The sequence below is a fragment of the Lepidochelys kempii genome, chromosome 10 (assembly GCF_965140285.1).
Source record: "Lepidochelys kempii isolate rLepKem1 chromosome 10, rLepKem1.hap1, whole genome shotgun sequence".
Lineage (NCBI taxonomy): Eukaryota > Metazoa > Chordata > Testudines > Cheloniidae > Lepidochelys > Lepidochelys kempii.
The window spans coordinates 15,104,390-15,127,935 of record NC_136389.1 but is presented as its reverse complement, the minus strand read 5'-3'; the positions used below and the strand labels follow the sequence as shown (position 1 = coordinate 15,127,935).

The 23,546-nt window shown below is 36.8% G+C and overlaps 1 protein-coding gene across 19 annotated transcripts in view; it reads left to right on the top strand.

Annotated features, from left to right (window-relative positions):
• TRRAP (transformation/transcription domain associated protein) overlaps nucleotides 1-23,546 on the top strand; it is a 154,701-nt gene that overhangs the window by 117,598 nt on the left and 13,557 nt on the right. For all 19 annotated transcript variants that reach the window (XM_073362108.2, XM_078854548.1, XM_073362109.2 and 16 more), the window contains 7 exons: nucleotides 102-266; nucleotides 2,942-3,032; nucleotides 4,828-5,027; nucleotides 6,101-6,362; nucleotides 16,741-16,966; nucleotides 17,702-17,919; nucleotides 21,060-21,244. In XM_073362108.2, the coding sequence (XP_073218209.1) occupies nucleotides 102-266; nucleotides 2,942-3,032; nucleotides 4,828-5,027; nucleotides 6,101-6,362; nucleotides 16,741-16,966; nucleotides 17,702-17,919; nucleotides 21,060-21,244 (1,347 nt within the window). The remainder of the gene's footprint in view (nucleotides 1-101; nucleotides 267-2,941; nucleotides 3,033-4,827; nucleotides 5,028-6,100; nucleotides 6,363-16,740; nucleotides 16,967-17,701; nucleotides 17,920-21,059; nucleotides 21,245-23,546) is intronic.

Genomic DNA, 23,546 nt, shown 5'->3' with positions numbered 1-23,546 from the left:
TTCCATACGTCACCTTCTGAAAATACTTAATGTCAGAAAGATACAAGTTCAGATATCCTCTTGAAGCTGCTTCTTTTTTTTTTTTTTTTTTTTGCTTTTAGGTTCTCTGGCTTCTGAGTTTTGATGATGATAAGAACACACTAGCAGATGCAGTAGACAAGTACTGTATTGGTGTCCCACCTATCCAGTGGCTTGCTTGGATTCCACAGTTGTTAACATGTTTGGTTGGCTCAGAGGGCAAGCTTCTTCTGAACCTCATTAGTCAGGTAGGGTGGATGTTCGGTACAGATGATCGTTTCTACTTCTTTGTTATTCATATTGTGTTTTTGTAAGATTAGGTACTGTAAGTATTTTTAAAGCAAAATGAAGGAAGTGTTAAGATTTCAAAATTTTACTGAGTGTACAATTATGAACATGTTTCTCCATTTTTTCCATGTAAACAGGATGTGTTAATTTCAAAGTGAATTTTTGATGAAACAAGATTAAATAAACTACTATTGTATACCAGGTCTGCAACAAAACATTACAACTTTCCCTCTGGTGTTGTACTTCATATTGCATTGTTGTGAACATAATTGCCCATGTTTGAAGATGCACGGTTAAATTATGCATATAATGCAGGATTAGGAATTGGAGAATTGTTCTGGTTTTGCCTTAAAGTAATTTTAAAAAAAACCCCGATATTGTTTTGCTGGGTTTTGTGTTTTGTTTTTTGGGTTTTTTTGTGGGGGAGTAGAAGGGGCTTGAGATGTCAGTTAAAAATTTAAAAATACCTAGCCCTGCGAGAATAATAAGCAAAGCCTATGTGGAATTTTATTCAGAGATGGCATTGCCAAATAATTAGAGAAATGACAATGAGATTTGAGGGGTTTAAACTAATAATCTAAACTCATGGGTTCAGCCCTTTCAGTGATTTGCTATATAATCTTGGACAAAGCACTTAAATCCCCGGGCCTCAGTTTACCAATCTGTAAAATGGGTGCCAAGGGATCTTTTTTTCCTTGTAGTCTGTCCAGCAATCTTCACAAGAGGGTTGCATCCATTCTTGTGGCCCTGGATGGAGAACTGAGCCATCATAGTGCTACCTCAGCCTTAATTCCCGCCATAGGAAATTGGCGAAAGCTGTTACTGACACTAGGATCCTGTTTAGACTAGGAAAAAAAGTGGTTGGGGGGAGGATGGGTTTTTTTTGTTTGTTTGTTTTGTTTTTGGTAAATGTGTTAACATGTTTTAGATTTTGATGGTTTAGTGTTTGAAAATGAGTTAGCACTTAGTATAGAGCAGTTTAAAATATGTTAGCTGTTCATGGTCAAGCATAGGCTCTTACCCACCTAGGCCCTGTCTCAATGGTCAAAAAGGGTGATGTGTGTTAACTTGATTGAGCTAGCACAATTGTATCTTAACATGATTGAAAACCCCTTTTAAGGTGCAGGCTAATGTATGAAGTCATGATAGCTGGCTGTGTTGTAGCCTAGGCTGCTCCAGGCTACAATGTCCCCTCAGTCCCCTGGATGCTGACAAAAGGGAAAAATCATCCCTTTTCTCATGACTTCCCTTTCCATTTTTACAGTGCTCCCACTTTCTGTATGTTTGCCGTTGCCCCTACCTTTTTTAGGGTCCTAAGAGAGAATTACTGTGTTTTAAAAAGAAATATAAGATAACAGAATTACAATAAAATGGAGATTTTGAAAAGAGAGAGACTCCCCTGCAGCCTTGAGGAAGCAGAACATTTTGGGGCATGCTTCCTGATTTCATTGTATCTTGGTGTTGTGTCTTTCAAAACAAGAGTTCAGCTGTCTACTGAGGATTGATGCATGTACTTCTTGCATTAGAATAAAAACTGTTTCACCAACTTGTTGAGGCTCAGTATTTATAAAGCTCTTTTTAGTAAAATTTTCAAAAGTGCTAGGTGATTTAAGGCCTCAAGTCCCATTGAGAGTCATTGGGCTTAGGTCCATAAGTCCCTTAAATGCTTTCGAAAAAATTTCCTTTTTTGATAATAGGATGAAAGCAGGGTGTTATAAAAGTTTTATGTATTATTAATTTGGGGCCTTAAGGCTGCAGAAGAAATTAAAAAATGAACTTTATTGGAAATGAGATTTTTACCAGATAAACTTCTCATAAAATCATTTATTCCTGGTTTGACTCCATGGAAAGTATATACATCATGTCAGTAATCTCTGTTCAGTTACATTTGGACACTCTAAGATTATTTGTACATATCTTGCTCATTTAAATGTAAGGACAGTATATTTTTAAGAAAAAATATGGCTAGAAAAACTTTTTTGCCATATCTTATGCTTGCCTACATCATATGGCCAAGTTAAGTACATTGTTCCACTCATTTAATGGACACTGAGATTTATAGATTTAAAGGCAAAAGTTGTATGTTAATGTGTACTCAGCTTTTTTCTGTAGGAGCCATAAAACCTTTGTTTGGTGAAAGTGGTATCCCTTTACATTAAGTGACTATTTTTCACATTCAGTGCAGCAATTATGTGGAGTAAGGTTACTCTCTAATGGGCCTAGCTATCACGTGACATTGGGTTCATTGGGAATTGTGGCCTAATTTAAAGACTAACTGGTGTTATGTCTGTTTTTCTTCTATTATGTGCATGAGTAAGATCTTTGAGCTGGTCAGGTACTCTTGCATTGTGCTGTTTCCAGATTTATTAGGCAATACAATAGTGGGAATCCTAATTAGATATCCCTTACTACAGTGTGCAGAGATGCACCATGTCATTTCTATGACTCTACCCTCTTTTTCTTTGGATTTTTTTGTTGCTGAAATGAACTTTAATGATAGATTCTAAATAAATCAGTGAATTCTTGAAATGCACTTGTTTAGTATATACTCGAGCTCTTGTGTATTCTTTATAGATTCCCTTTGTAAACCAACAAAATAGTGACGATAATTTCCTATGTGTTTATATTCAAATAGGTGGGAAGAGTCTATCCCCAGGCTGTCTACTTTCCTATCAGGACCCTCTATTTGACACTGAAGATAGAACAACGAGAGCGCTACAAAAGTGGTGAGTTGTTAGTCTTAAAATTCACTGTGCTCAATTGGCAGTTGCAACTTCGTCTCTCCAATGGGGATTCCCTGACTTCCTGGTAAATCAAGTTCACTAGGAAGGATAGCTACTTATCAAGGCTTAGAGCTTAAGGGAATAATTAATGGTAAACTTGTTTGGGTTTAGCATATCTGTCTGCAAATATCTATGAATACTTCACAATTTTGTTGAATATATTCATTATATTAAGTTCTATATACTTATGTGCCCGCATTACTGTAATATCGGAGAGCTGCACAATCATTCATGGGTTTTTATGCTCATAAAGCCCTTGTGAGTTACAGAAGTGCTGTTATCCTGAGTTTGCAGATGGGGAACTGAGGCATAGAGATTGAGTCATCTAAAATCATGCAGGATGTCTGTCAGAATAATAGCGGAACCCAGTCTCCAGAGTCCCAGTCCACAATATTAGCCAGGAAGCTGTCCTTCCTTTTGGTTAGTTTTGATTGGATGCATAGGTCACATGGCATTCTATTCACTGTTGGATGAACGTAGCTCTTTAGAATCAGCTTTCAGTGCACATGTCAGTGTTTAAGATAAACTTCTTGCCATATATGTTCTCTAAATTTTTACCTTGAATTAAACTTCCTCTGTAAATGCTCTCTAAAATTCACTGTCACGCTGTATTTTCAAGGACACTAACCACACGAGTGCAAACAAAATAGAAGCAATTCTGGGTTTTGATCTATTGGGGTGGGGGGCGAATGAAGGATATGTCCAGCTATTTTCAGGAACAAATCCCTGTGAAGCATCAAGCAATTCCACAGCACCTACTTATTCTTTTGGCCCATGTAGTCTCTCAAGAATAGCTCCCAAGAAAACTATTTGAACAACATAAATATTTCCTTTTGTTCTAGTTGTTTTGTTTTGTTGTTTTTGGTTACAAGTGCATTGTTTAGGTAATCGCCTGTTTCACTTGTGAATCAGTGTATTTTCTGCATACATTCTAAAGGGCACTATTTAAGTAACCTCCTATTTCCTAGGTGTATTGCTCTACAGAGGGAAAAATGTTCACATACAATAATACTAAAATTACATTGTATTTCTTGATATTAGTTGTATATTGCCTTTTTGTTGGTTTTCATTACATTAATTTCCAGAAATGGATGTTCTGCATGCAAAATTCTGCCTTAATAATGATATCACTGCATGTATAATAGATAGCTGATCATTTTTCTCTAGACTCTACCTCATACTTTGTAACTCCTAAACATTGCTCTTAAGTCATATGGTATCATTTGAAACAGCCTCTCATCATTTAGTAAGTTGCAAGCTCATACCCTGAAATTGACCTGTTAATTATATCATTCATAAGACCATTCAGTGGTCTTTGTATAATAAATTAGTTTTAGTAAGAGATGTTCCTTAGGATAAATTTCATACCTGTTGATACTAGATCACCTGTTGTCCCAGTTATGTTATGAGGTTTCATGAAAGCAGAAAGAAATTGAATATCTTAACTTTTGCCTTTTACTTTAAGAGGAAATGTATTGCGCAAACCAATGCAAAAAGATTAAAGGTACAAGTCTTCACTCATTTTAAAAAAAAGTATGTTTTGCTCTTACCTTTATGAAACAATGAAATTATATTTTAAACAATTTTGATTTAATCTTTTATTTTCCACTGAATTATAGAAAACTAACTTCAGTTTCCTTTGGAAGCAGATTCAGACAGTATATTTTTTTGAATATCATGCTATCATCTCTTTCATAGTTCTCTGAAAGTTAACTATGCTGTTTGGGTTTTGTCCCAGATTCTGGACAGCAGCAGCCAAGTTCAGTAGGAAATCAATCTCATTCTGCATCAGATCCTGGGCCAATAAGAGCCACTGCACCTATGTGGCGCTGCAGCCGAATTATGCATATGCAGCGAGAACTGCATCCGACACTTTTGTCCTCACTGGAAGGAATTGTAGATCAAATGGTCTGGTTCAGAGAGAATTGGCATGAAGAGGTATTTGGGCTTAATATAACTATTCAGAATTACTTTACATGCATAAAATCCAAATCAAATTTAGATGTATAATATGTATAAAATAGACTGTTTATTTTTCATATCTGACAGTATTTTCTATAGATTTTGTTTAGTAAACTGTTGCACAATAAACTGGTCTGTTTAAAAAATAACCCTAACAATTCTGCCTTCAGATGTAGCAACTTTTAATTTTTCTATAGTCTTAAAAGTGATGTAGATGCTGTGGAAAAAATCTCTCCGAAATAATTAGTGTGATAAATATTTCTTCTAATCATAGAATTCCAGCTGAATCTTGTATTGCAAGGGACACTTTAAATTCTTGCATTATGTTTCTTTGTGTTTCTCTTTAGATGTGGTGGTTTGTGAAGTAGAATTGGGAGCTACTGCACAAAGTCTAAATTAAATTTGATCTGTGTGTTTTGGAAAGTAAATACAGCACATTTAATACTCTGGAATCTTGCTTGACCAGATTATCCACTTTAGCGTTTGCCTCCCAAAATAATTGTTTCTTACCCCTACTCAGAAGAGATTTAATACCATAGGCTTTAATAAGGTCTCATATTACTAACACTTTGTTATTTTATGAAAACCTCCTCATGTTTATTAATGTACTCCAGAATACTGAGAATTTAAATTAGAGCTGTCAAATGAACAAAGTACATTTTGTGATGCACTTTATTTGTTACATCTGTGTAATTTGCTAATTTTCAGTGGTAAGACTCAATGCTTCAACTCTCAGTAGTAGGCCCTTATTGAATATCTGATGATTCTTTTGCTAAATAGCATCTCAGGCGCTACTACAAATAAAGTTCTTCTGTATTTTGACTTAAGGGCCAGCTATTGCTTCCAGTGACTGCAATGGAAGCAGAAAGAGGCCTTACATAAATAAGATTCATAATCTAGATTTAAGTAAAGGATAATTTTACTATTAGAAAATGTATTCTGGTTTTGCTGTATTCTAGTACCGCATTGGATGGTAGTAGTAGTGTATATTTGTTGTCAAATCAAAAGACCTAACAATATACTTGTTTTTTCTTTTATTCTTTTATTAGGTTCTTAGACAGCTGCAGCAAGGCCTGGCAAAGTGCTATTCAGTTGCCTTTGAGAAAAGTGGAGCTGTTTCAGATGCCAAAATCACTCCCCATACACTAAATTTTGTCAAGAAGTTGGTCAGTACCTTTGGAGTGGGACTGGAGAATGTGTCAAATGTCTCCACTATGTTTTCCAGTGCAGCTTCAGAGTCGTTGGCTAGAAGAGCACAGGCTACAGCTCAAGACCCTGTATTTCAGAAATTAAAAGGGCAGTTTACAACAGGTGAGATCTTACAACATATGTTCAAGTGGCAAAGAGTCCTATGGCACCGTATAGACTAACAGATGTATTGGAGCATAAGCTTCCGTGGGTGAATAACAATCTGCAATTAAAATATTGTTTGTCCAATGTTCAGATCCGAAAATGGTCTTTACTCTTCCTTTCTGAGGAGGAAAAATGACTATAGAACAAACCAAATTTTTATCATTTGAAAAATTTACAATGGTCTAGTGCCTGTCCATTCCTATACTCTTTGGAGTAGTAAAAAATGCATGCAAGAAAATTAGACCACAACACCGGAGAAAGAACGTTTGTAGTATAGTATGTAGTTTTTCCATTCTTGCCATATCTGTAGTCAAATTACTCCTGTTTACAAAAATAAGTACATTACAGCACTTCAACAAAGGATTAGCACATTTTGACTGCTTGCATGGTGAATGACAAATCTATCTGGCAGATTAAAACTATTAATAGCTCGATAGTCCTTATTTATACTAAAAGCACACAATGTAAGTCACTTAAAATGTAATCACAATTTTCATCACAAAAGTCCAACAAACAGTATTATGTACAGTTTTCCAAAATTATCAACATCTGATAGGTAATATTGATTTTGGATAGCTAGATTATAAAATTCTCTACACATTCACATAATTGTGTTAGATAAATCCATAACAATAGGCAGGTCTAATAAAAGGATTCTTTTGGGAAGTAGCTTATTAGGTATTTCATACTTTTATTTGCCAGCAGAATTATAATATTTTATGTGTCTCTGGTGTTGAATTGAAAGTGAGTCACTTACCTAAGAAAAGCCTACAAAGCAGTTTTAATGTAACAAACACTCAGAAGTATCAAGGCCACTCAGACATTGTCTATATATGAGATACAGAAGCTTAACATTTTATGGGAGGGGATTTCATGGTTTCCTTGGTCATGGAAATTTGCTTCTGTTGCAGCAATACTTCCTTGGCTTATCCTGAAAAAAGACTAAAAATCAGAGAAAATGGAATAGTAGACTATAAACTCTTTCAAACAGAAAAATATGAAACCTCTGAATTGGAAAGGCATATTTTAATGTAGAGCTACGTTTTCAACTGTTTTTCTAAAGCCTATTTTGATAAATTCATTTTAAAATTTTAGACGTTAGTGTTCATAAGTAATTATGGAACTTAACTGTATTCAGTATTCAAGGTCAGGACTATTACTGAGTACTTTATTGAGTTAGAGTTATAGTGTTTTTTCAAGCATCTTACCGACTATGATGTGAAAATAAGTGATCTGTTGAGATTCTTGTGAAAGTAGCTCCCAGTCACAGATATGACCTACATATCTTGTGCACATTATGTATTGCATGATGTACTCTTTGTAACACAGCAGTTGCATGACAGTAGATAATAGAAGTCCTGAACCATATGATTAAATTTAATGGATAAAGGCTACAAGGGAGGGAAAGAGTAGTTGAAGCATTTCACATATCCCCAATTGTCTGAAAATTACAGAGAATCAAAATACAGTTTAATGTAGATAAGGATTTCTTATTTTTGAAAACCTTTTATTATTTACATATTGCAATATCAGGACACATTTAGTCACTGAAGATAATTGTTTTTATAGTGTTTTTTATGTTATCTTAGTCCTTATTAATTTCTCTTGATGCTTTGTTTCCTTCCAGATACAACTTCTGGGAGATCTTAATTTTTGTAGGCTTTAGAGGACAATAATTATGAAGTTAGACTTGGAATTCTAAGAGGAACATAGAAGGGAGTAGTTACTTTTTAAAAACAAAACAAAAACCCCCGCAACCTCCTAGGAAAAGTATTGTAAGACTTAAGATTAATTATTTTGTAGTGTCCAACTTTGGTATGAAAATAGCTTATACTGATAACATTTTCATTTTATTCTGTATGGTATTTTCTTTGCACAATTTCAAAATTTATAAGTGGCATATTTAAAGTTTCTAGCTTTGTTATCCTGTCAGACTTTTACAAAAATTATATGCATCAGTGTTTAAACAAACCTAAAGGGGGAAGTTTTTTCTGGAGCTATTTAATAAAATAACATTTTAAAGTAATCAAGATACAAAGTGTTTCCCTTAAATTTCAGTTTAAGAATAAGGAATTTGTCTGATTATTTTTTTTTTGCAGACTTCAAAATTTATTTTTCAATTATGATTAAGAGTGAGTGGTTACAGGATTAAAATAGTTATTTTAGTTAGTGTTAGATTAGATTAGGCTTTAATCTATTAAATTTGGGGTTTAATTCAAAATTGAAGTGTGAAAAAATAGATGAAATTAAATTGGTGAATATGCTTGCTTTGTGGAGTCTTCTATAATTTAATTTATTATGCAGAAAATGAAATTAGGTTTGTGATTAATTTGCAGTAGAAGTAGAAACTACATTATCAAATTAATAGAAACTTAATTACTGGATTTAGCAAATGTATTAACAATTTTGGACAACTATTAGTAGTAGATCATGCCTACATTTCCTTATGTGCTTTGGGCCTGTTCATTCTGAGTCAATGGGGTCTGCATTCTGTTACACTTAGAAGTGACCATGTTTGTATTTATAGTTTTCAACATCTTTTGTATTTACTTGATGTGTGGATATTTACATCTGGTTTCCAAGTCTTCTATGACATGTGTATATTAGTTAAGAATCTATCTAAAGGTAAACTGTGTTCCCTGCAGTTATTCTTAGGTTACTGTTGACAGATAGATATATTTTCAAAAGACATATGCAAATAATGTATTGTGGTTCCATAACCTCTTCTTCCAACAGTTGAGATCTTTCTTTCTTCCTACAAATACAAAAAGGAGATCAGATACCTCCAGGAGGCTCCAGGGATTGGCCATACCCTTTCCATCCTCATTCTAAAATCTCTATCTACAGCCAAGCAAATGGAGTTCAGCTTGTTTTCTCTCTTATCTGTTACCATCCCAGCTTTTAAAGCCAAGTTTAAGTTCCAATAGTTTCCCGCTCTATAATTTTGCCAGAATTTTTGATGGGATGGTTCTATAAACAGGACCATTTGCCAAGTTCTGTGCCTTCTCTCTCCCAACATAGTACAGTCGGCTAAATAGAGCCAAGGCAAGGAGCTAGCCCGTCTTTGAAGAAATCTCTCCACTGTCATAGAAAGAAAGAATTGTTGCAATTATTCCTGGCGTAGGCGGATGGATGTTGAGCCTGGAACAATCCTATTAAATACGAGCTGATGGTGAATGACATCTCTCACCTTCTGGTTAATAGGAGTAGTAGAACTAGTTCCCCCAGAAAAAAGCTGCTTCTTCTAGTATATATCCCGGTGGGTGCTCCACTATAGGATGTGCGTGTACCTGAACACATGCAGTTGGAAATTTGACTCAGCAGTGTGTGTGGGTCTGTGCCTGGACGCTCTACTACCTTGTGTTCCAAAGCAAGAGTATAAAGGAAGGAGAAGATCTGCTGTTGCTCCAGTTTCTTCTCAGTGCTTGCTGCTCAAGACAGAGTGACTGTATCCGCTGCTTCCTAGAAGACTTTGCCATTAGTTGGTGTATTTTCTTTTCTCAGTATTTAGTTTCCTTTTCCTTCCACAAGTTTGTGTGTTAGGGGGATTCCTACCCAGGACTGATTCCTTGGCCTTCCTCTTCTGCCAAACTTCTGGGGTATGCTGAAGGTCCCAGGATTCAAATCGTGCTAGACCTGCAACATATTTTTCTCCTGGAGTGATGGGCATTCTAGCTGTTTCCAGTGTCTCAGAGACTCTCATTCCATCCAAGTGCAAAATTTGTATGGGGTTTAAGAGGAAGTCCTTACTCCTTTGATTTGGCATCTAGATTTGATGCCCAGCTTGGAAGAGTAGTGTTGAAGTTGCTTTAATATTTCTCAATCTCTCTCACCTGGTGGGTCATTGTGGTTTGCCAGAGGAGGGGATGCATATAGGTAATTCTCAAAAGAGAAAGTTAGTTATTGTAGTAATTGGTTTGTTGAGATAATTGTCTGTATAAGTCCGTACACTGCACCCACCGTCCCCACTTCTTCACATTAGTTGGTTAAGGATTTTTGAATTACTGGAAAGAACAAAAGTGGGTTCAGGATTACACCCTGATTTATATCTTCGGATTCTGTTATGAGTAATGATAAGATTTTGTCACAGAGATCACAGACTGTGTCTTTCAGAGACCTATGTGACATTTTCCCTTCAGCTTTAGCCACGTGCCCTGAGTGGCGGGGCCGGCGCCTTGGAGCCCCAGCCACTGCGGGGTCCCCGAGGTGTCAGGTACTGTGGGTGGCAGGGGCCCCGAAGAGCCGAGTTGCCGGCCCCAGAGTCTTCAGCTGCCACGGGCGGTGGGGGCCCCGGATGTTTGAGCTGTGGGCGGTGGAGGCCCCAGATGTCTGAGCTGTGGGCAGTGTGGGCCCTGGACTCTCAGCTGTTGCAGGTGTTAGACACATCCTCGTCCCCCATCCACCTCCCAGCGGGGCTCGGGTTTTAGTCATCCCCCCCATCAGTTCCACCCCCATTATTTTTAGTAAAAGTCAGACAGGTGGTCACGGGCTTCTGTGAATTTTAGTTTATTGCCCATGACCTGTGTGTGACTTTTACTAAAAATAATTGTGACAAAATCTTAACCTTAGTTATGAGAAAAGAGGTTGTATGGATAAGTCCTTCTTATGGCTGCATGCCGTGGGATTCTGACGTATGTGTAATTGTGGTAACCTGTTATTTTTATCATAGTAATTATAAAAACAATGTTTGCTCTGATAAGTAAATGTGTTGGTGTTATCTATGGGTAATTCCACATTTGTCAGTATTTTCCCAATATTTTCTACACTTTACATTTGACTGTGATTTCTTCATTGCCTTGGTAAATCTTGAACTAATTCAAGGAGCAAGACTTAGCTTTTAGTAGTGGTTGAAATAGATAAATAAAACATTATCTGTCTAAATTAAGCTGTCTGCAAAGCAAAGTACAAAAGTCTTTCACCAGAGTGAAGCGAGTGATATTTCTTCTCCCCTTCTTACGGCTGAAGTTACTTATTTTCTTCTCAGATGGGCTCTGTGTGGAGCCCATGTGACATGAATGAAAAAGATTAATTAATTGAGCTCACTCTCTGTCATTCCTATCTGCCATTGAGAAACAAAGCAAAAAATATCTAAAATAGGCATTTTCACCAAACTGGAGTAATTCCTATAGTGAAATGAATGACTTGGTGTAAAAATAAATTAACATGGTAGCATATTTCTACCACGTTGGATATTTGCATGTCATTAGAATACTGTAGTTGTAATTTGGGGACATTTTGCTGCACTTCATGGAGTTACAGAAAGAAATAATGCAGTCCTATTGTCACTTTTTTGTAAAGTGATTTACTCATATTGCTCACTAGAGGGTAGACTTGGAATTATAATCAGATATCTTTATTATAATATTTGTAGTTATCAGAGTTGTGCTGCGCATAGTGTATAAAAGCAGAACAGGGACTGTCAGTTAACTACAGTAATAGTTCTTAGACTCTAACAAAATTATTCTTCATGTCTCTAACCTGGAAACTGCACGTGTCCTTTATGAGTTTTTCTTATGTTTTGAAAGAAATTGAAATTAATATGTAAGTCTAATATAGGACAGTCTCACACTAAATATTTTGGCGTGAGAATCAGCATTGTTGTGGCTACCAATGGTGCTCTGAACATTTTTTTAGAGCAGCTGCTGCTATGAAACCAGCAGAGTGTAAAACACCATTATATGTTGATACAAAGAAAATAAATTTCTTTTAAATTAATTTGATTTTTTTAAATCAGAATAGAAAAAGATAAAGAAATCCTGTCATGATTTAAAAAAACTCTCTAAAAGTTAGCAGCATCATAAGGAATTCATTAAATTGATATCGTCCGTGTGTGTGTGTGTGTGAGAGAGAGAGAGAGAGAGAGAGAGAGAAGTATGCTATGTATATAATGTGTGAGTATATAGTGGTTACCCTTTAAAAACCTAAGAGATTTATGGCAACTGTCAGGTTTTTAGGAGGTGATTATTTGTGCATGCATGTATGCATTTCCTTCTCTCTGTCTCTCTCTCGCTCTCTCTCTCACACACACTGAATTGTGGCTAATAGTGTATAGGGCCAGTTTTTTTTATTTTGCATTCAAAAAGTACACCCACAAAAACATGGTGTATTGAGGTTCTGTAAAATTTGTTTGTAGAGGGAGTTACCAGATTTGTGGACAAAATGCATCTTTTTGTGACCCCTGTTTTTGTGGTTGTGGTTGAAAATTTGGCCCCAGTGTGTTTGTAATTATTTCATTGTTAGTGCACTGTAAATGGATGTTCATGGCAGATGTTTGTCTAATATGATCCAATTTCTCTTTCCTCTCAGGTTTTACACTCACAATTATTTTAACTTATTTCTCTCAAATGCTTAATAGTTATATTGGAGACCTAGAAAATATTTTACATATGTAACAGACTGCACAGTAGTTTGTGTTCTAAATGTACTGTGTCATCTCTGAGATTAACAGATAATTTTCCCTAGCATTCTAGTTGTATTAAGCCATATTGGAGATTTCACATGCAGAAATTGTTCTACTATAAGGGTATGTCTTCACTACCCGCCGATTGGCGGGCAGCGATCGAGCCAGCGGGGATCGATTATCATGTCTAGTCTAGACGCGATAAATCGACCCCCGAGCACTCTCCTGTACTCCAGCGCTGGGAGAGGCATAGGCAGAGTCGAAGGGGGAGCGGCAGCAGTCGACTAACCGTGGTGAAGACACCACAGGAAGTCGATCTAAGTACGTCGACTTCAGCTACATTATTCACATAGCTGAAGTTGCGTAACTTAGATCGATCCCCCCAGTGTAAACCAGGGCTAACTGTGAATCTTGTACAGGCTGTGAGGAAATGTGTAGTGCGTTTCTAACACAGTAAAGCTAAAGAAGACCTTGCTTGTTTTGACAAATTGATCAATGGTAAATATTATGCAATTTTCAGAGTTTAATATGCAGTAACTGGGATTTACACTATTGTCAGTTTCTATCTTGTAAATTCTGTTCTGTTTGGGCTCTTATCCCATGTTCTCCACTGTGGTACCTAAGCACCTACCAATAGTTTGCAGTAGCCATTTTGGTCCTAGGATATGAGAGAGACAAGATAGCAGATAAGGTAATATCTTGTATTGAACCAACTTCTGTTGGTACAAAGCACAAGCTTTCAAGGCACACAGAACTCTTCTTCAGTTCTGGGGAAAGAAAAAGACTGAGGTAAATACAAGCTGGGACAGATTGTTAAGCATAAGACAGAGGTGTTAACAGACCTCTCTTCCTTTAATAGTCCCTATGTGCTAACTACTTAGGCTAAACAATCGCCACTTTGCATTTAGCGGTGATGCTCGGAGTACTTTTCCCAGACCTGAAGAAGATCTCTGTGTGGCTCGAAATTTTGTGTCTCTCACCAACAGAAGTTTGTCCAATAAAAGATACTACCTCACCCATGTTGTCTGTCTCCTATCCTGGGATTGACATGGCTACAATTACACAGGCCAGATAACGAGTGATCACTTTGTGAAAGTTGTTCGCACATGGGTGATAGGGTGTTTTTGTCTTTTATCATTTTTGTGTGTGAGTTCATTAAAGAGTTTAGTATTTGTCTGGTTTCACCCACATAGTTGTTGTTGGGGCAGTGGATGAAGTACATTCACCACATGTTGTGATAAGCACATGTAGGACCCATGGATCTTGAAAGCTGTGTTGTGTGTGATATGTCTGCAGGTTCTGCATCTCTTGTTCTGGCAGGGTCTAGTGCCCCTTTGACTTGATGTATCCTGGTCTGTGGGGAGCTTGCTTCTGATGATGCGGTTGTGGGGTTGTTTGAAGGTTGGTGTTAACACACTACATTTGCCTGCTACTCTTAAATGCATATTTTCAAATCCCTTATGCATAACGGCTGACCCTCAATTGCCCACTTCATTTTTAGTGACCGCTTATAACGTGTTACCTCTTACGCTTAACAATCTGTTCTGACTTGTATTTAGCTCAGACAAGGTTGATGAGGCAATATCTTTTATTGGACCAGCTTCTTTTTGGTGAGAGAAACTTGAGCTTTTTTGTGTTTAGCTTGGACATTCTGATTCCCTTCCCCAGAACTGAAGAAGAGCTCTGTGTAGCACAAAAGCTTGTACCTTCCACCAACAGAAGTTGGTCCAATAAAAAATGTTACCTCCCCTACCTTATGTCTCACTTACCAGTAATGCATGTGGCGCATGGTTCTGTCTTTCTTCCTCTCTGCAGGGGGAAAATTCTGTGTGGATTTAAACTATTTTTATTTTCACTTTAATTTTTTAAAGATATTTTTATTTAAGCTGTGCTGTGTGTTCTTATTAGTGAGAGCAAAGTCGAGATGAGTGCGTTGCACTCAGAACAGGAAGTGCTAGGATTTATGGTGGTTCTTAGATCTTGCAGGATTTTGTTCTACAGTCTCAGACCAACTCTCGATAAAGCATTATCTCCTGCACAACCACACTTTATCCCTGTAGTACATGGTTCCAGTTGTTGACCCCAGTTCTCATCCTGGAGCTGTGGGCAACTGTTCAGATGTCCCGGCACAGATTATTAAGTATCCTGAAGATATGGATGGAGATCGTGAATTTGATATGATATTCAGTGGAGTACTACTATAGCAAGCAGAGGACAAGTTTGATATTCTAGCGGTAACCTGAGTTGTTAAGAAGAGCTGCTTTGTTTTGTACTAACTGGAGTTTCCTGAGCATTGATTGTGCCCAAGTAGACTGTATTGTGGTAATCCAATCAGGATGTAACAAAGGCATGTACTATTGAGGCCACGTCCCACTTAGGATGGAACACTTATCTAGCCAGCCATAGGTAGCAGAATGCATTGTTTGCATATGTGAGAGTATAACATCAGTGAGAATCCAAAACCATTCCCAAATTGCAGAGTCATTTGACTAATTGTGGGATATGTATCTTCAACTAGAGGAGACAGCATGTAGCTGCAAATTCTCTTTAAACTGGAACAATCTCTCTGCTGTTTGGATTCAGCTTCAACCAGCTATTCATGCTTGGTCTGATCTTGGACAAACAGTAGGCTAGCTTGGAGACGCTGGAGTTGTGAAGGATGAACAGAGCTGTTTGTTTGCATGTTGTTGGCATTTCTATTCAGGATGTCTTATCCATTCTCCTAGTTGTTTCATACAAATATTGAACACTGAAAAGAGTAAAAAGAAATGTATTTTTCTGTTCTGAGCCGTAAGAAATAAAAATAATTGTTTTGAATAGCAGACAGCAATTTTACTACTTTGTTTTGGAATTACTTCTGACTTTCGAGATTACTCCCCAGTTGGTGCTCTTTCATCTCATTTTTTAAAAAAGGTATCTATACCCAGATACAGAATAAAATAGAGCTAAGATCTCTTTTGTACTATCTAATACCACTTAATTTCATTTTAAGTCAAAAGGAAGCTCACATTAGTAGATTGGAAAATAAGCTTCAGCCATTCTTCCTCTGCTGTATGATTTGATCTAATCCAGCCTACTCCATACCACACGCATTCCATGATATCTGAATTGGTGAACTACATAAAACCAAATAAAGATGGTTAATCATGTATAGTTACAGTATTCAGAGGTTTCACAGTGTTATTTCTAATGTCCCCATGACCATGAAGCAGTAAGGTATTAGGAGAATCTATATAGGCAAAAGAGCTGGGAAAACAAATGGATTTGTCTAGAGCTTTGTGCAGGAGAAGGAAGCAACAGAGAGCCTGGTGGATTAAGTCATCTAGTGTACAGTTTATTACAAATTGGTTGTAATTATCAGATTCCAAAATGAAACTTCATACAGAGATGAAATACCCAACAGAACCTGTGCAACTAAATGTAGCAAACCTGTATGCACCATGGAATTATTTTTGTTTGTACTGCTGTAGCACTTAGATTCCTAGCCCAGTAGTGCTATGTACTCTACTCATATGTAACAAAGATGGTCTGATCCCTTTCACGAGTAGTTTCATCTCCCATTCTGTGTCCTCAAAATTAATCTGAACATATTAGCTTTTTTCTTTTTGTGTTTGGTATTCATCATTTGCTTTTAGTAACCACTCACATGTTTTATACACTGACTTTCTTGGTAATGTTTTTTGTGTTCAAAATGCTAATTGTAGTAGTTACTTTTCCAGTGTATGTAATAACCATTTTTAGCATTTTTCTCCATATTACCACTGTAGATCTATTTTAATGCATAATGGTGTGCTGTACATGGTGCACCTAAAAATGTTTTGCTTGAGGGCACAAAGATGAAAGAACAACTTTTAAAATGCCAACTTCAAATATCTGATAGTTAAATATACCATACGGCATTCAGAATGATACATTTTTTAAAAAAATTTCTTTTAGACTTTGACTTCAGCGTACCAGGCTCCATGAAACTTCACAATCTTATTTCTAAACTGAAGAAGTGGATCAAAATCCTAGAGGCGAAAACTAAGCAGCTTCCAAAGTTTTTCCTCATAGAGGAGAAGTGTCGTTTTCTAAGTAATTTCTCAGCTCAAACTGCAGAAGTGGAGATTCCTGGAGAGTTCCTTATGCCAAAGCCAACACATTATTACATCAAAATTGCAAGGTAAACTACCACTGGGTAAAAGGTAGATGTAACTGAAAAAGTAAAGGTTTAAAAAAACAAATCCCCTTCCCCCACTTCTTGTGATGCAGTATCAATCCCAGTTACAGAAATGCACTTTATTTGTGTCTCTGTATTGAAATGACTTAATGGAATATCTAATGGCATGTTACATTCTTATGTCTTAACATAATACAGTTCTAATTTTAGATTCATATGGTAGTTTTACAGGGTCTTACTGGGAAATTAGGGAGGAGGAGAATATTTTTAAGCTCATTGTAATCTCCTTTACATTAGTGTAAATCCAGAGTATTTCTGCTAACTACTAGAGTCAGTAGAGGTATTCTGGTTTTTCATCAGTGTTGTGGTTATCAGAATCTGGTCAAGAGAATAGCTTGAATTAAAAGCTTCATTCTTAAATGTAGAAAAGACAAAGACGAAAACTTTCTTCATAACCATGTTCTTTTTTTTCTTTAAACAGAATACAAATCTTTGCTGAGCTCTTAGTAGAAGTGTAGCTTATAATACAATAATATAATCTCATTTTAAAGAAGTCACAGTTGAGCGTTGGTTTTGCAGAAGCTCAGGAGCTAACAAGGTGTTTCTTTGTACCTCTAAATACGACATTTCTATTTTATTTTATTTTTTTTAAAAAGTCTTGCTTTGATCTCAGAGGACAGAAATAAAGCTTTAGGCTTTGAAAGCTCAGGTGCTTTTATCTGTTCCTTTTCTTGATAGATTTATGCCCAGAGTGGAGATAGTACAGAAGCACAACACTGCAGCCAGAAGACTCTATATCCGCGGCCATAATGGAAAGATTTACCCATATCTAGTAATGAATGATGCTTGCCTGACAGAGTCTCGCAGAGAAGAGCGAGTATTACAGCTCCTTCGCCTTTTGAACCCCTGCTTAGAGAAAAGAAAAGAAACCACTAAGCGGCATTTATTTTTCACAGGTACAGTAAGAGCAGGTTTTAGATAATCCTTTGTGTCTAAGAAAATCATGTTCCTTAAAGTGATGTAAGAAGATCTAATTATTTAAACTAAAATTTGAAATATGTGTGACATCAAATTAAATTGATGTAAATCCTGCCTCTATCCTGGTGATCACAGAGGCTTCCCAGGCACTGTGACTCCACTGTCCGAGGGGAAAGGGGAATGTGCGGTATTTCGGGACATTTTTAGAAGAGGTTACAAATACTGTGTGGAGCAAAGTCATCTGTGAATGATTGGCCATACCTCTGCACTATGTCCCAAAGGATCCATTGCTGCGGCAATATGCAGATCCACCTGATGACATTTACCGGACAGTTTTATTTTAAATTAGTGATGTGTGAATACCAGACTACCCCCACCCACTTCTAGATAATCCAAAAGCAATGGGAAGGTGTTAAGCATCTGGAAGACAACCGCTCATGTAAAACTTTGAATTTGGCATCATTTCCATATTCTACCTATGAGGCCATTACTCATTAATTCTTAGGCTTAAAATAAAAGGCTTCATCGGCACTGCATAACATTTACTGCTAAACAATTACTAAACTAATGTGAGTTCAGTAATTCAGATATCTTTAATATAGACCTCTTTGTGTGCATATATTTATGCATAATTTTGGTCTTGAAAGAGCTAACTTGGAGGCTGTCTCCATGCTCACACTACAGCCTGGCAATGTTTGGGAACAACAGTGAACAAAACAGTAGCTGTCTTGCCTCTGTTTCCTCAGTTAGACCTCTCCCTCACACTGTAATTTTTTATATTAATTGCAAAAATCTTCATTCATGCAGTATCTTTATGCATGCAATATTAAAGTTCAGAGACAAAGTGGGTGTGGTAATATCTTTTATTGGACAACTACAACAACACTGCATATAGTAAGGTTGAAAGTTAAGTATGTAAAAGACAGGAACTGACAGTTAAGATGGAAGGTACTGTCAATTCTTCCCCTGTGTACGTGCATTTTGATTATTTTGTGTCTTGCTAATAAATAATACGGTCGTCATGGTGAAGTTGTGAAACACTCCTTACTGAGAGTATTTGATTCTTCACAGTACACTTGGTCTGCCTGTGACTTGAACACTAATACAAATATAATGTCTTTGTTCAATTAAATTGTTGGCAAGTTCCAGCTGCCAGCCAACTAATACATTATATAGTAATATAAATACCCATCATCTTGGAAGATTGTGAAGCACTTAGAAGTTCTGTATACAACACCACTGTAATGCAATCAGAGGTGGAGGGCAGAAACCAACTGTCTCACAATTGAGGGTAAGGGAAATTTGTAGTCAAGGACAGTGGGGCAGACTTGCTGTTTTAGCGTGGGTCCTCGAGTTTTTTGAGCCAGATTTTTGTGTCAGTCTCTCTTTGCACCCACAGTTGCTGTTATGTACTTGATACAGATGCAATCATGAACTTAGATGACTGACTGACATAAATTACAACTGCTAATAATTACAAGTGCAAAAAAGACCTAGCTTCAAAAATGTGACCCTTAATGTCCACACAGAGAAGAATCCCCCTGAAAATTCCCAGCCAAAGGAATTCTTATCAAAACGGCATAATATGTGTGTGTGTGTCTATAGATAGATAGATAGATAGCTCGATCATTGTATAGACATATGTAGGAAATATGCATTCTCCAAACCATTGATATAACCTATCACAGAACAGGCAAAATAACTTGTGCAGTGTCTTAACTTCTTAGGGGGTTATTTAGTTCATATATGTGGGAAGACAACTGTATGTCATGCTCAGTACTAATGACAAATAAAAAGACAGGATAAACCCCCTTGAAAGATTACTTAATGGATACAGAAGCTGACTCTTAAATGTAGCATATATAATAACATAAATGCTATGGTGGATATGCAAAGAACCTAATTTTAAACTACAATCTCTTTTTTAAAAAAATAAATAAAAAATCAAAATCAGTACATCCTCTTGTTGTGTTATTACACATTTTTGTCAGCGCCTACAAGTGAAGAAGGCTAAGTTTCTCCTCCGAGGGTTAAATGGAAGCAAAACAGAAGACCCAGCTCATTAATGACAATTCTGCATGTAACACAAATTATATTGGGTGTTTTTTTTCAAGTTACTGAAGAAACCACATTGAACTGTTGAAATAAGGATTTGGGGGTGAGGGGGGAAAACTCGTTGTTACAAGTAAGCTGAGATCAATTATTTCAACACTTTCATTGCTTGCAATGAAACAATCTACCTGGTGACCAAAAGATCAAGATTGCCAAACAAACTAAATTAATATCATCCATGTAAAACTAGCTACAAAAGAGCTCTAGTCTGATTCTTTCTTAAAAGAAGTGCAGAATGCAAATAGCAGACATAGTGTTGCGTGTGTTTAGAAAAAACTAGTTAGGCTCAGTTCTGCAAATCATCCAACTGGACTGTAGGCAAAATTTCAAAAGTATCTACGTCTCTAGGCTCCTAAATCACTTAGGTGCTTTTGAAAATGTTAACTATTTATACTTAGTTGAAGAGAGACACAATCTTATCATGTGAAGGTCTGTTCTTCACAGATTTTTGCAATGTTCTTTCTCTCCAGTTGTGGGTTCACCTCAATGTTCTATTAATTTTTTTTGTTGTTCTTTAGAGTTTTTTTTTATATATGTATTGGAGTGAGACCAGAATGATTTAATCAGATACTGAAAACGTGTGTTCGCAGTAGGTAGATTAGTATCTGAAACAAAAATTCTCCTCTTTCCTACAAATAAGAGACCCAGGATGAACTGTGAATCACTAGATTTTTACTAACATAGTTTAGCTGAAGGAAATTCAACCATCCCTTTCAGTGTGATACAGAAATGTTTTTCCCACTCAGAAATTCCTTTGCATGGTATGACATGGAGTGAAAAAGAAAATGCCTCTCTTTTATTAAGCTTTTTTTTTTTTTGTTTAACCAAGTAGTTGAATGTGCTATGAGGAATAAAAATCTCCACTTGACATACATCAGTTGATTATCACAGCAATGTTTAAGGGCTGATATCTGCATGCTGATTCTCCCATTTCTTAGTGTTTTGATTATGTATTAACAAGTTTCTTCCTGTCTTTTTTTTTTCCTGTTCCAAAATTTATTTCTAGTCCCCCGTGTTGTAGCAGTCTCTCCACAGATGCGCTTGGTTGAAGACAATCCCTCTTCTCTCTCCCTCGTGGAGATCTATAAGCAACGCTGTGCCAAGAAAGGCATTGAGCATGACAACCCTATTTCTCGTTACTATGACAGATTGGCAACAGTCCAAGCACGAGGGACACAAGCCAGCCATCAGGTATTGAATCTTTGTTTACTATTATTCAAACTCACTTCTTAGGGGCTTTGTGACATTATACTTTGCTTTCCTTTCTCGTGTTTGCTACATACATTGTATGTGTGGTGGTGGTGGTGGTGTTTTTTACCTGATATCTCATTAGTCCCATTATCTCATCAGTATTCTGAAGAATCTCAGGAAACTTACGCCCTCAAAAAAGCCTCACTACCTAATCTACTTTATTAACTACATAAGTGTAATTCTAACTAGTGTAGAGAAAAACATGGTGTTTATATTATTTTCTAGTCCAATGTCTAGTACTTCTGAAAGGTGTCAGTTGAGAGCATCAGAAGCAGAACTCCTGGCGCCACAAAAACAGATACAGTATTGGTAGATGTGGTGTAAGCTTCCCCATGCTGGTTTGCTATGGTATCTGAGTCAGGTTTATCTTTTTGCATGAGGCTGCAAACATGTCATTCATGAGGCCAGGTTTTGGAAAGTGGACGTCTCTTCACTAAAAGCTGAACTGAGCCCATGGATTTATTTCACCAAAGTCAGATACAAAGTATAGTCAGTCACCACTAACTTGAACCTAATTCATATTTGTGCCCTGCTGAGTACAGGGCTCCATATCCTCTTGTAACTCCCAGGAGCCATCCAGTGCTGATAAAATAAGGTTATTAAAGGTTTTCCTTTTTTATATAAATATATATGTCTTTCACCATGCCAGTCCAGTTTCAGATTAGTTGTGGAAATACACAATATGTTTATCTGCTGAATGTGTTGTTGCAAGAAAGTCTTTCAGCCTTTCTGTGTTACAAAACAAAATGATGTGTTACGTAACATCTGTTTCTGTTTTGAGGCTGATTCCTTCAGGTTATCAAACTTCATCGTGAACAGTCATTTAATTGAAGCCAGTATGATGATGATTCTCTTTTGAATGTAATGGAACAGATTCTAGCTTTATTTCTTTTTCTAATTAATTAGGCTAGTATATGCTACAGTAATTAAATATGGTAGTAGTTTGCAGATGTTTACATCCAGGGGAGAACTCTGCTGCACAGTGTGAAATTACAGAAATAGTTGAAAGCCTTTCTTTAGTTTTACTATTGAGAGGGCACCCAGATTGTGCTAAGCACTGTCCAAACATACATCTTTGCTCCAAAGATCTTGTGTTCTGTGTTTTTTCTCCCAGTTCCACTTACTTGTGAAAATGCCCTTCATTTCCTCCTACAAACCCCTAACCAAAAAGATAAAACAGTTTTTGTAGGTCTGTGCCTGTAATGTCCCAGATGCAATTTCATACCTTTTTCCTTGTAGCCCTTTATGTGTGGAACACCATTCTGCAAAAATCTGTCCTCTTCATATCATAATGGCTAATGAGCTGAGACTATTGCGATTGATCTGTTCAGAGCTAGTTTATGACAAATATGCTCATACCACTGTTATCCTGTCCATCCTTCTTCCTTGGTGATTTGTTAGTCTCAGCAACCGGTTAACCTGCGTCTTAAGTCAAGGGCCTAATTTAAAACCCATTGAAGTCAATGTGGGAGTCTTTCCATTGATTTCAGTGAATTTAGGATAACGCTCCAAGAGTAAAGTTTTTGGGTCAGGGACTGTTTGATCACATCTGTACAGTGCCTAGTATGGTGGGTCCCCACCGGGGTCCAGAGCCTCTGGAAATAACTAATACAACTACAAAATAATATAAATATCAAGTCCTGAAGGGAGGATTTGAGTTCACTGCGAAGTGCTTCTTCAGCTTGGAGTGAAACTGTCCATCCCAATTTGTCTTCTTTGCCTCTTTCACAGAGTGGAAAGAAACACTTTGTCTTTCCTGATTGTGGGGTATGGGATATTTGGTAGGAGTGAATTGATGCTGGTTATATTAATGAAGGTACAGCAAGAAAATTTGCTTTTGAAGATGAAGAGTTAAGTACTTCTCTATCAGTCTGTTATGCAAGTGCAGCAGCAGGGTGTATTGAATGTCCTTCGGATCACTCCTGATTTTTCTTGAGATGTTGAATAGAAGGTATAATAACTGTTTGGTCTTCCGGCTTCTGTTAGATCTATAAGCAGCTTTCTGATGTCCTTATGGTAATAATTCATCTGACATTCTCAAGGCAAAGAAACATCTCTTGTCATAATCTGAAATGACCTTGAAACCATTCAGGATATACACTTTCAAAATTTCTCATATGTTTATAGAAGAGTTAGAAAAAATACTGGAATGAATGCATCTGTTTTAGAATCATGATTCCACCTTAAAATGGAACAGTTGAGGGAAGAAGAGGGGTAGGTTAGTAAAGTTAGCTCTGATATT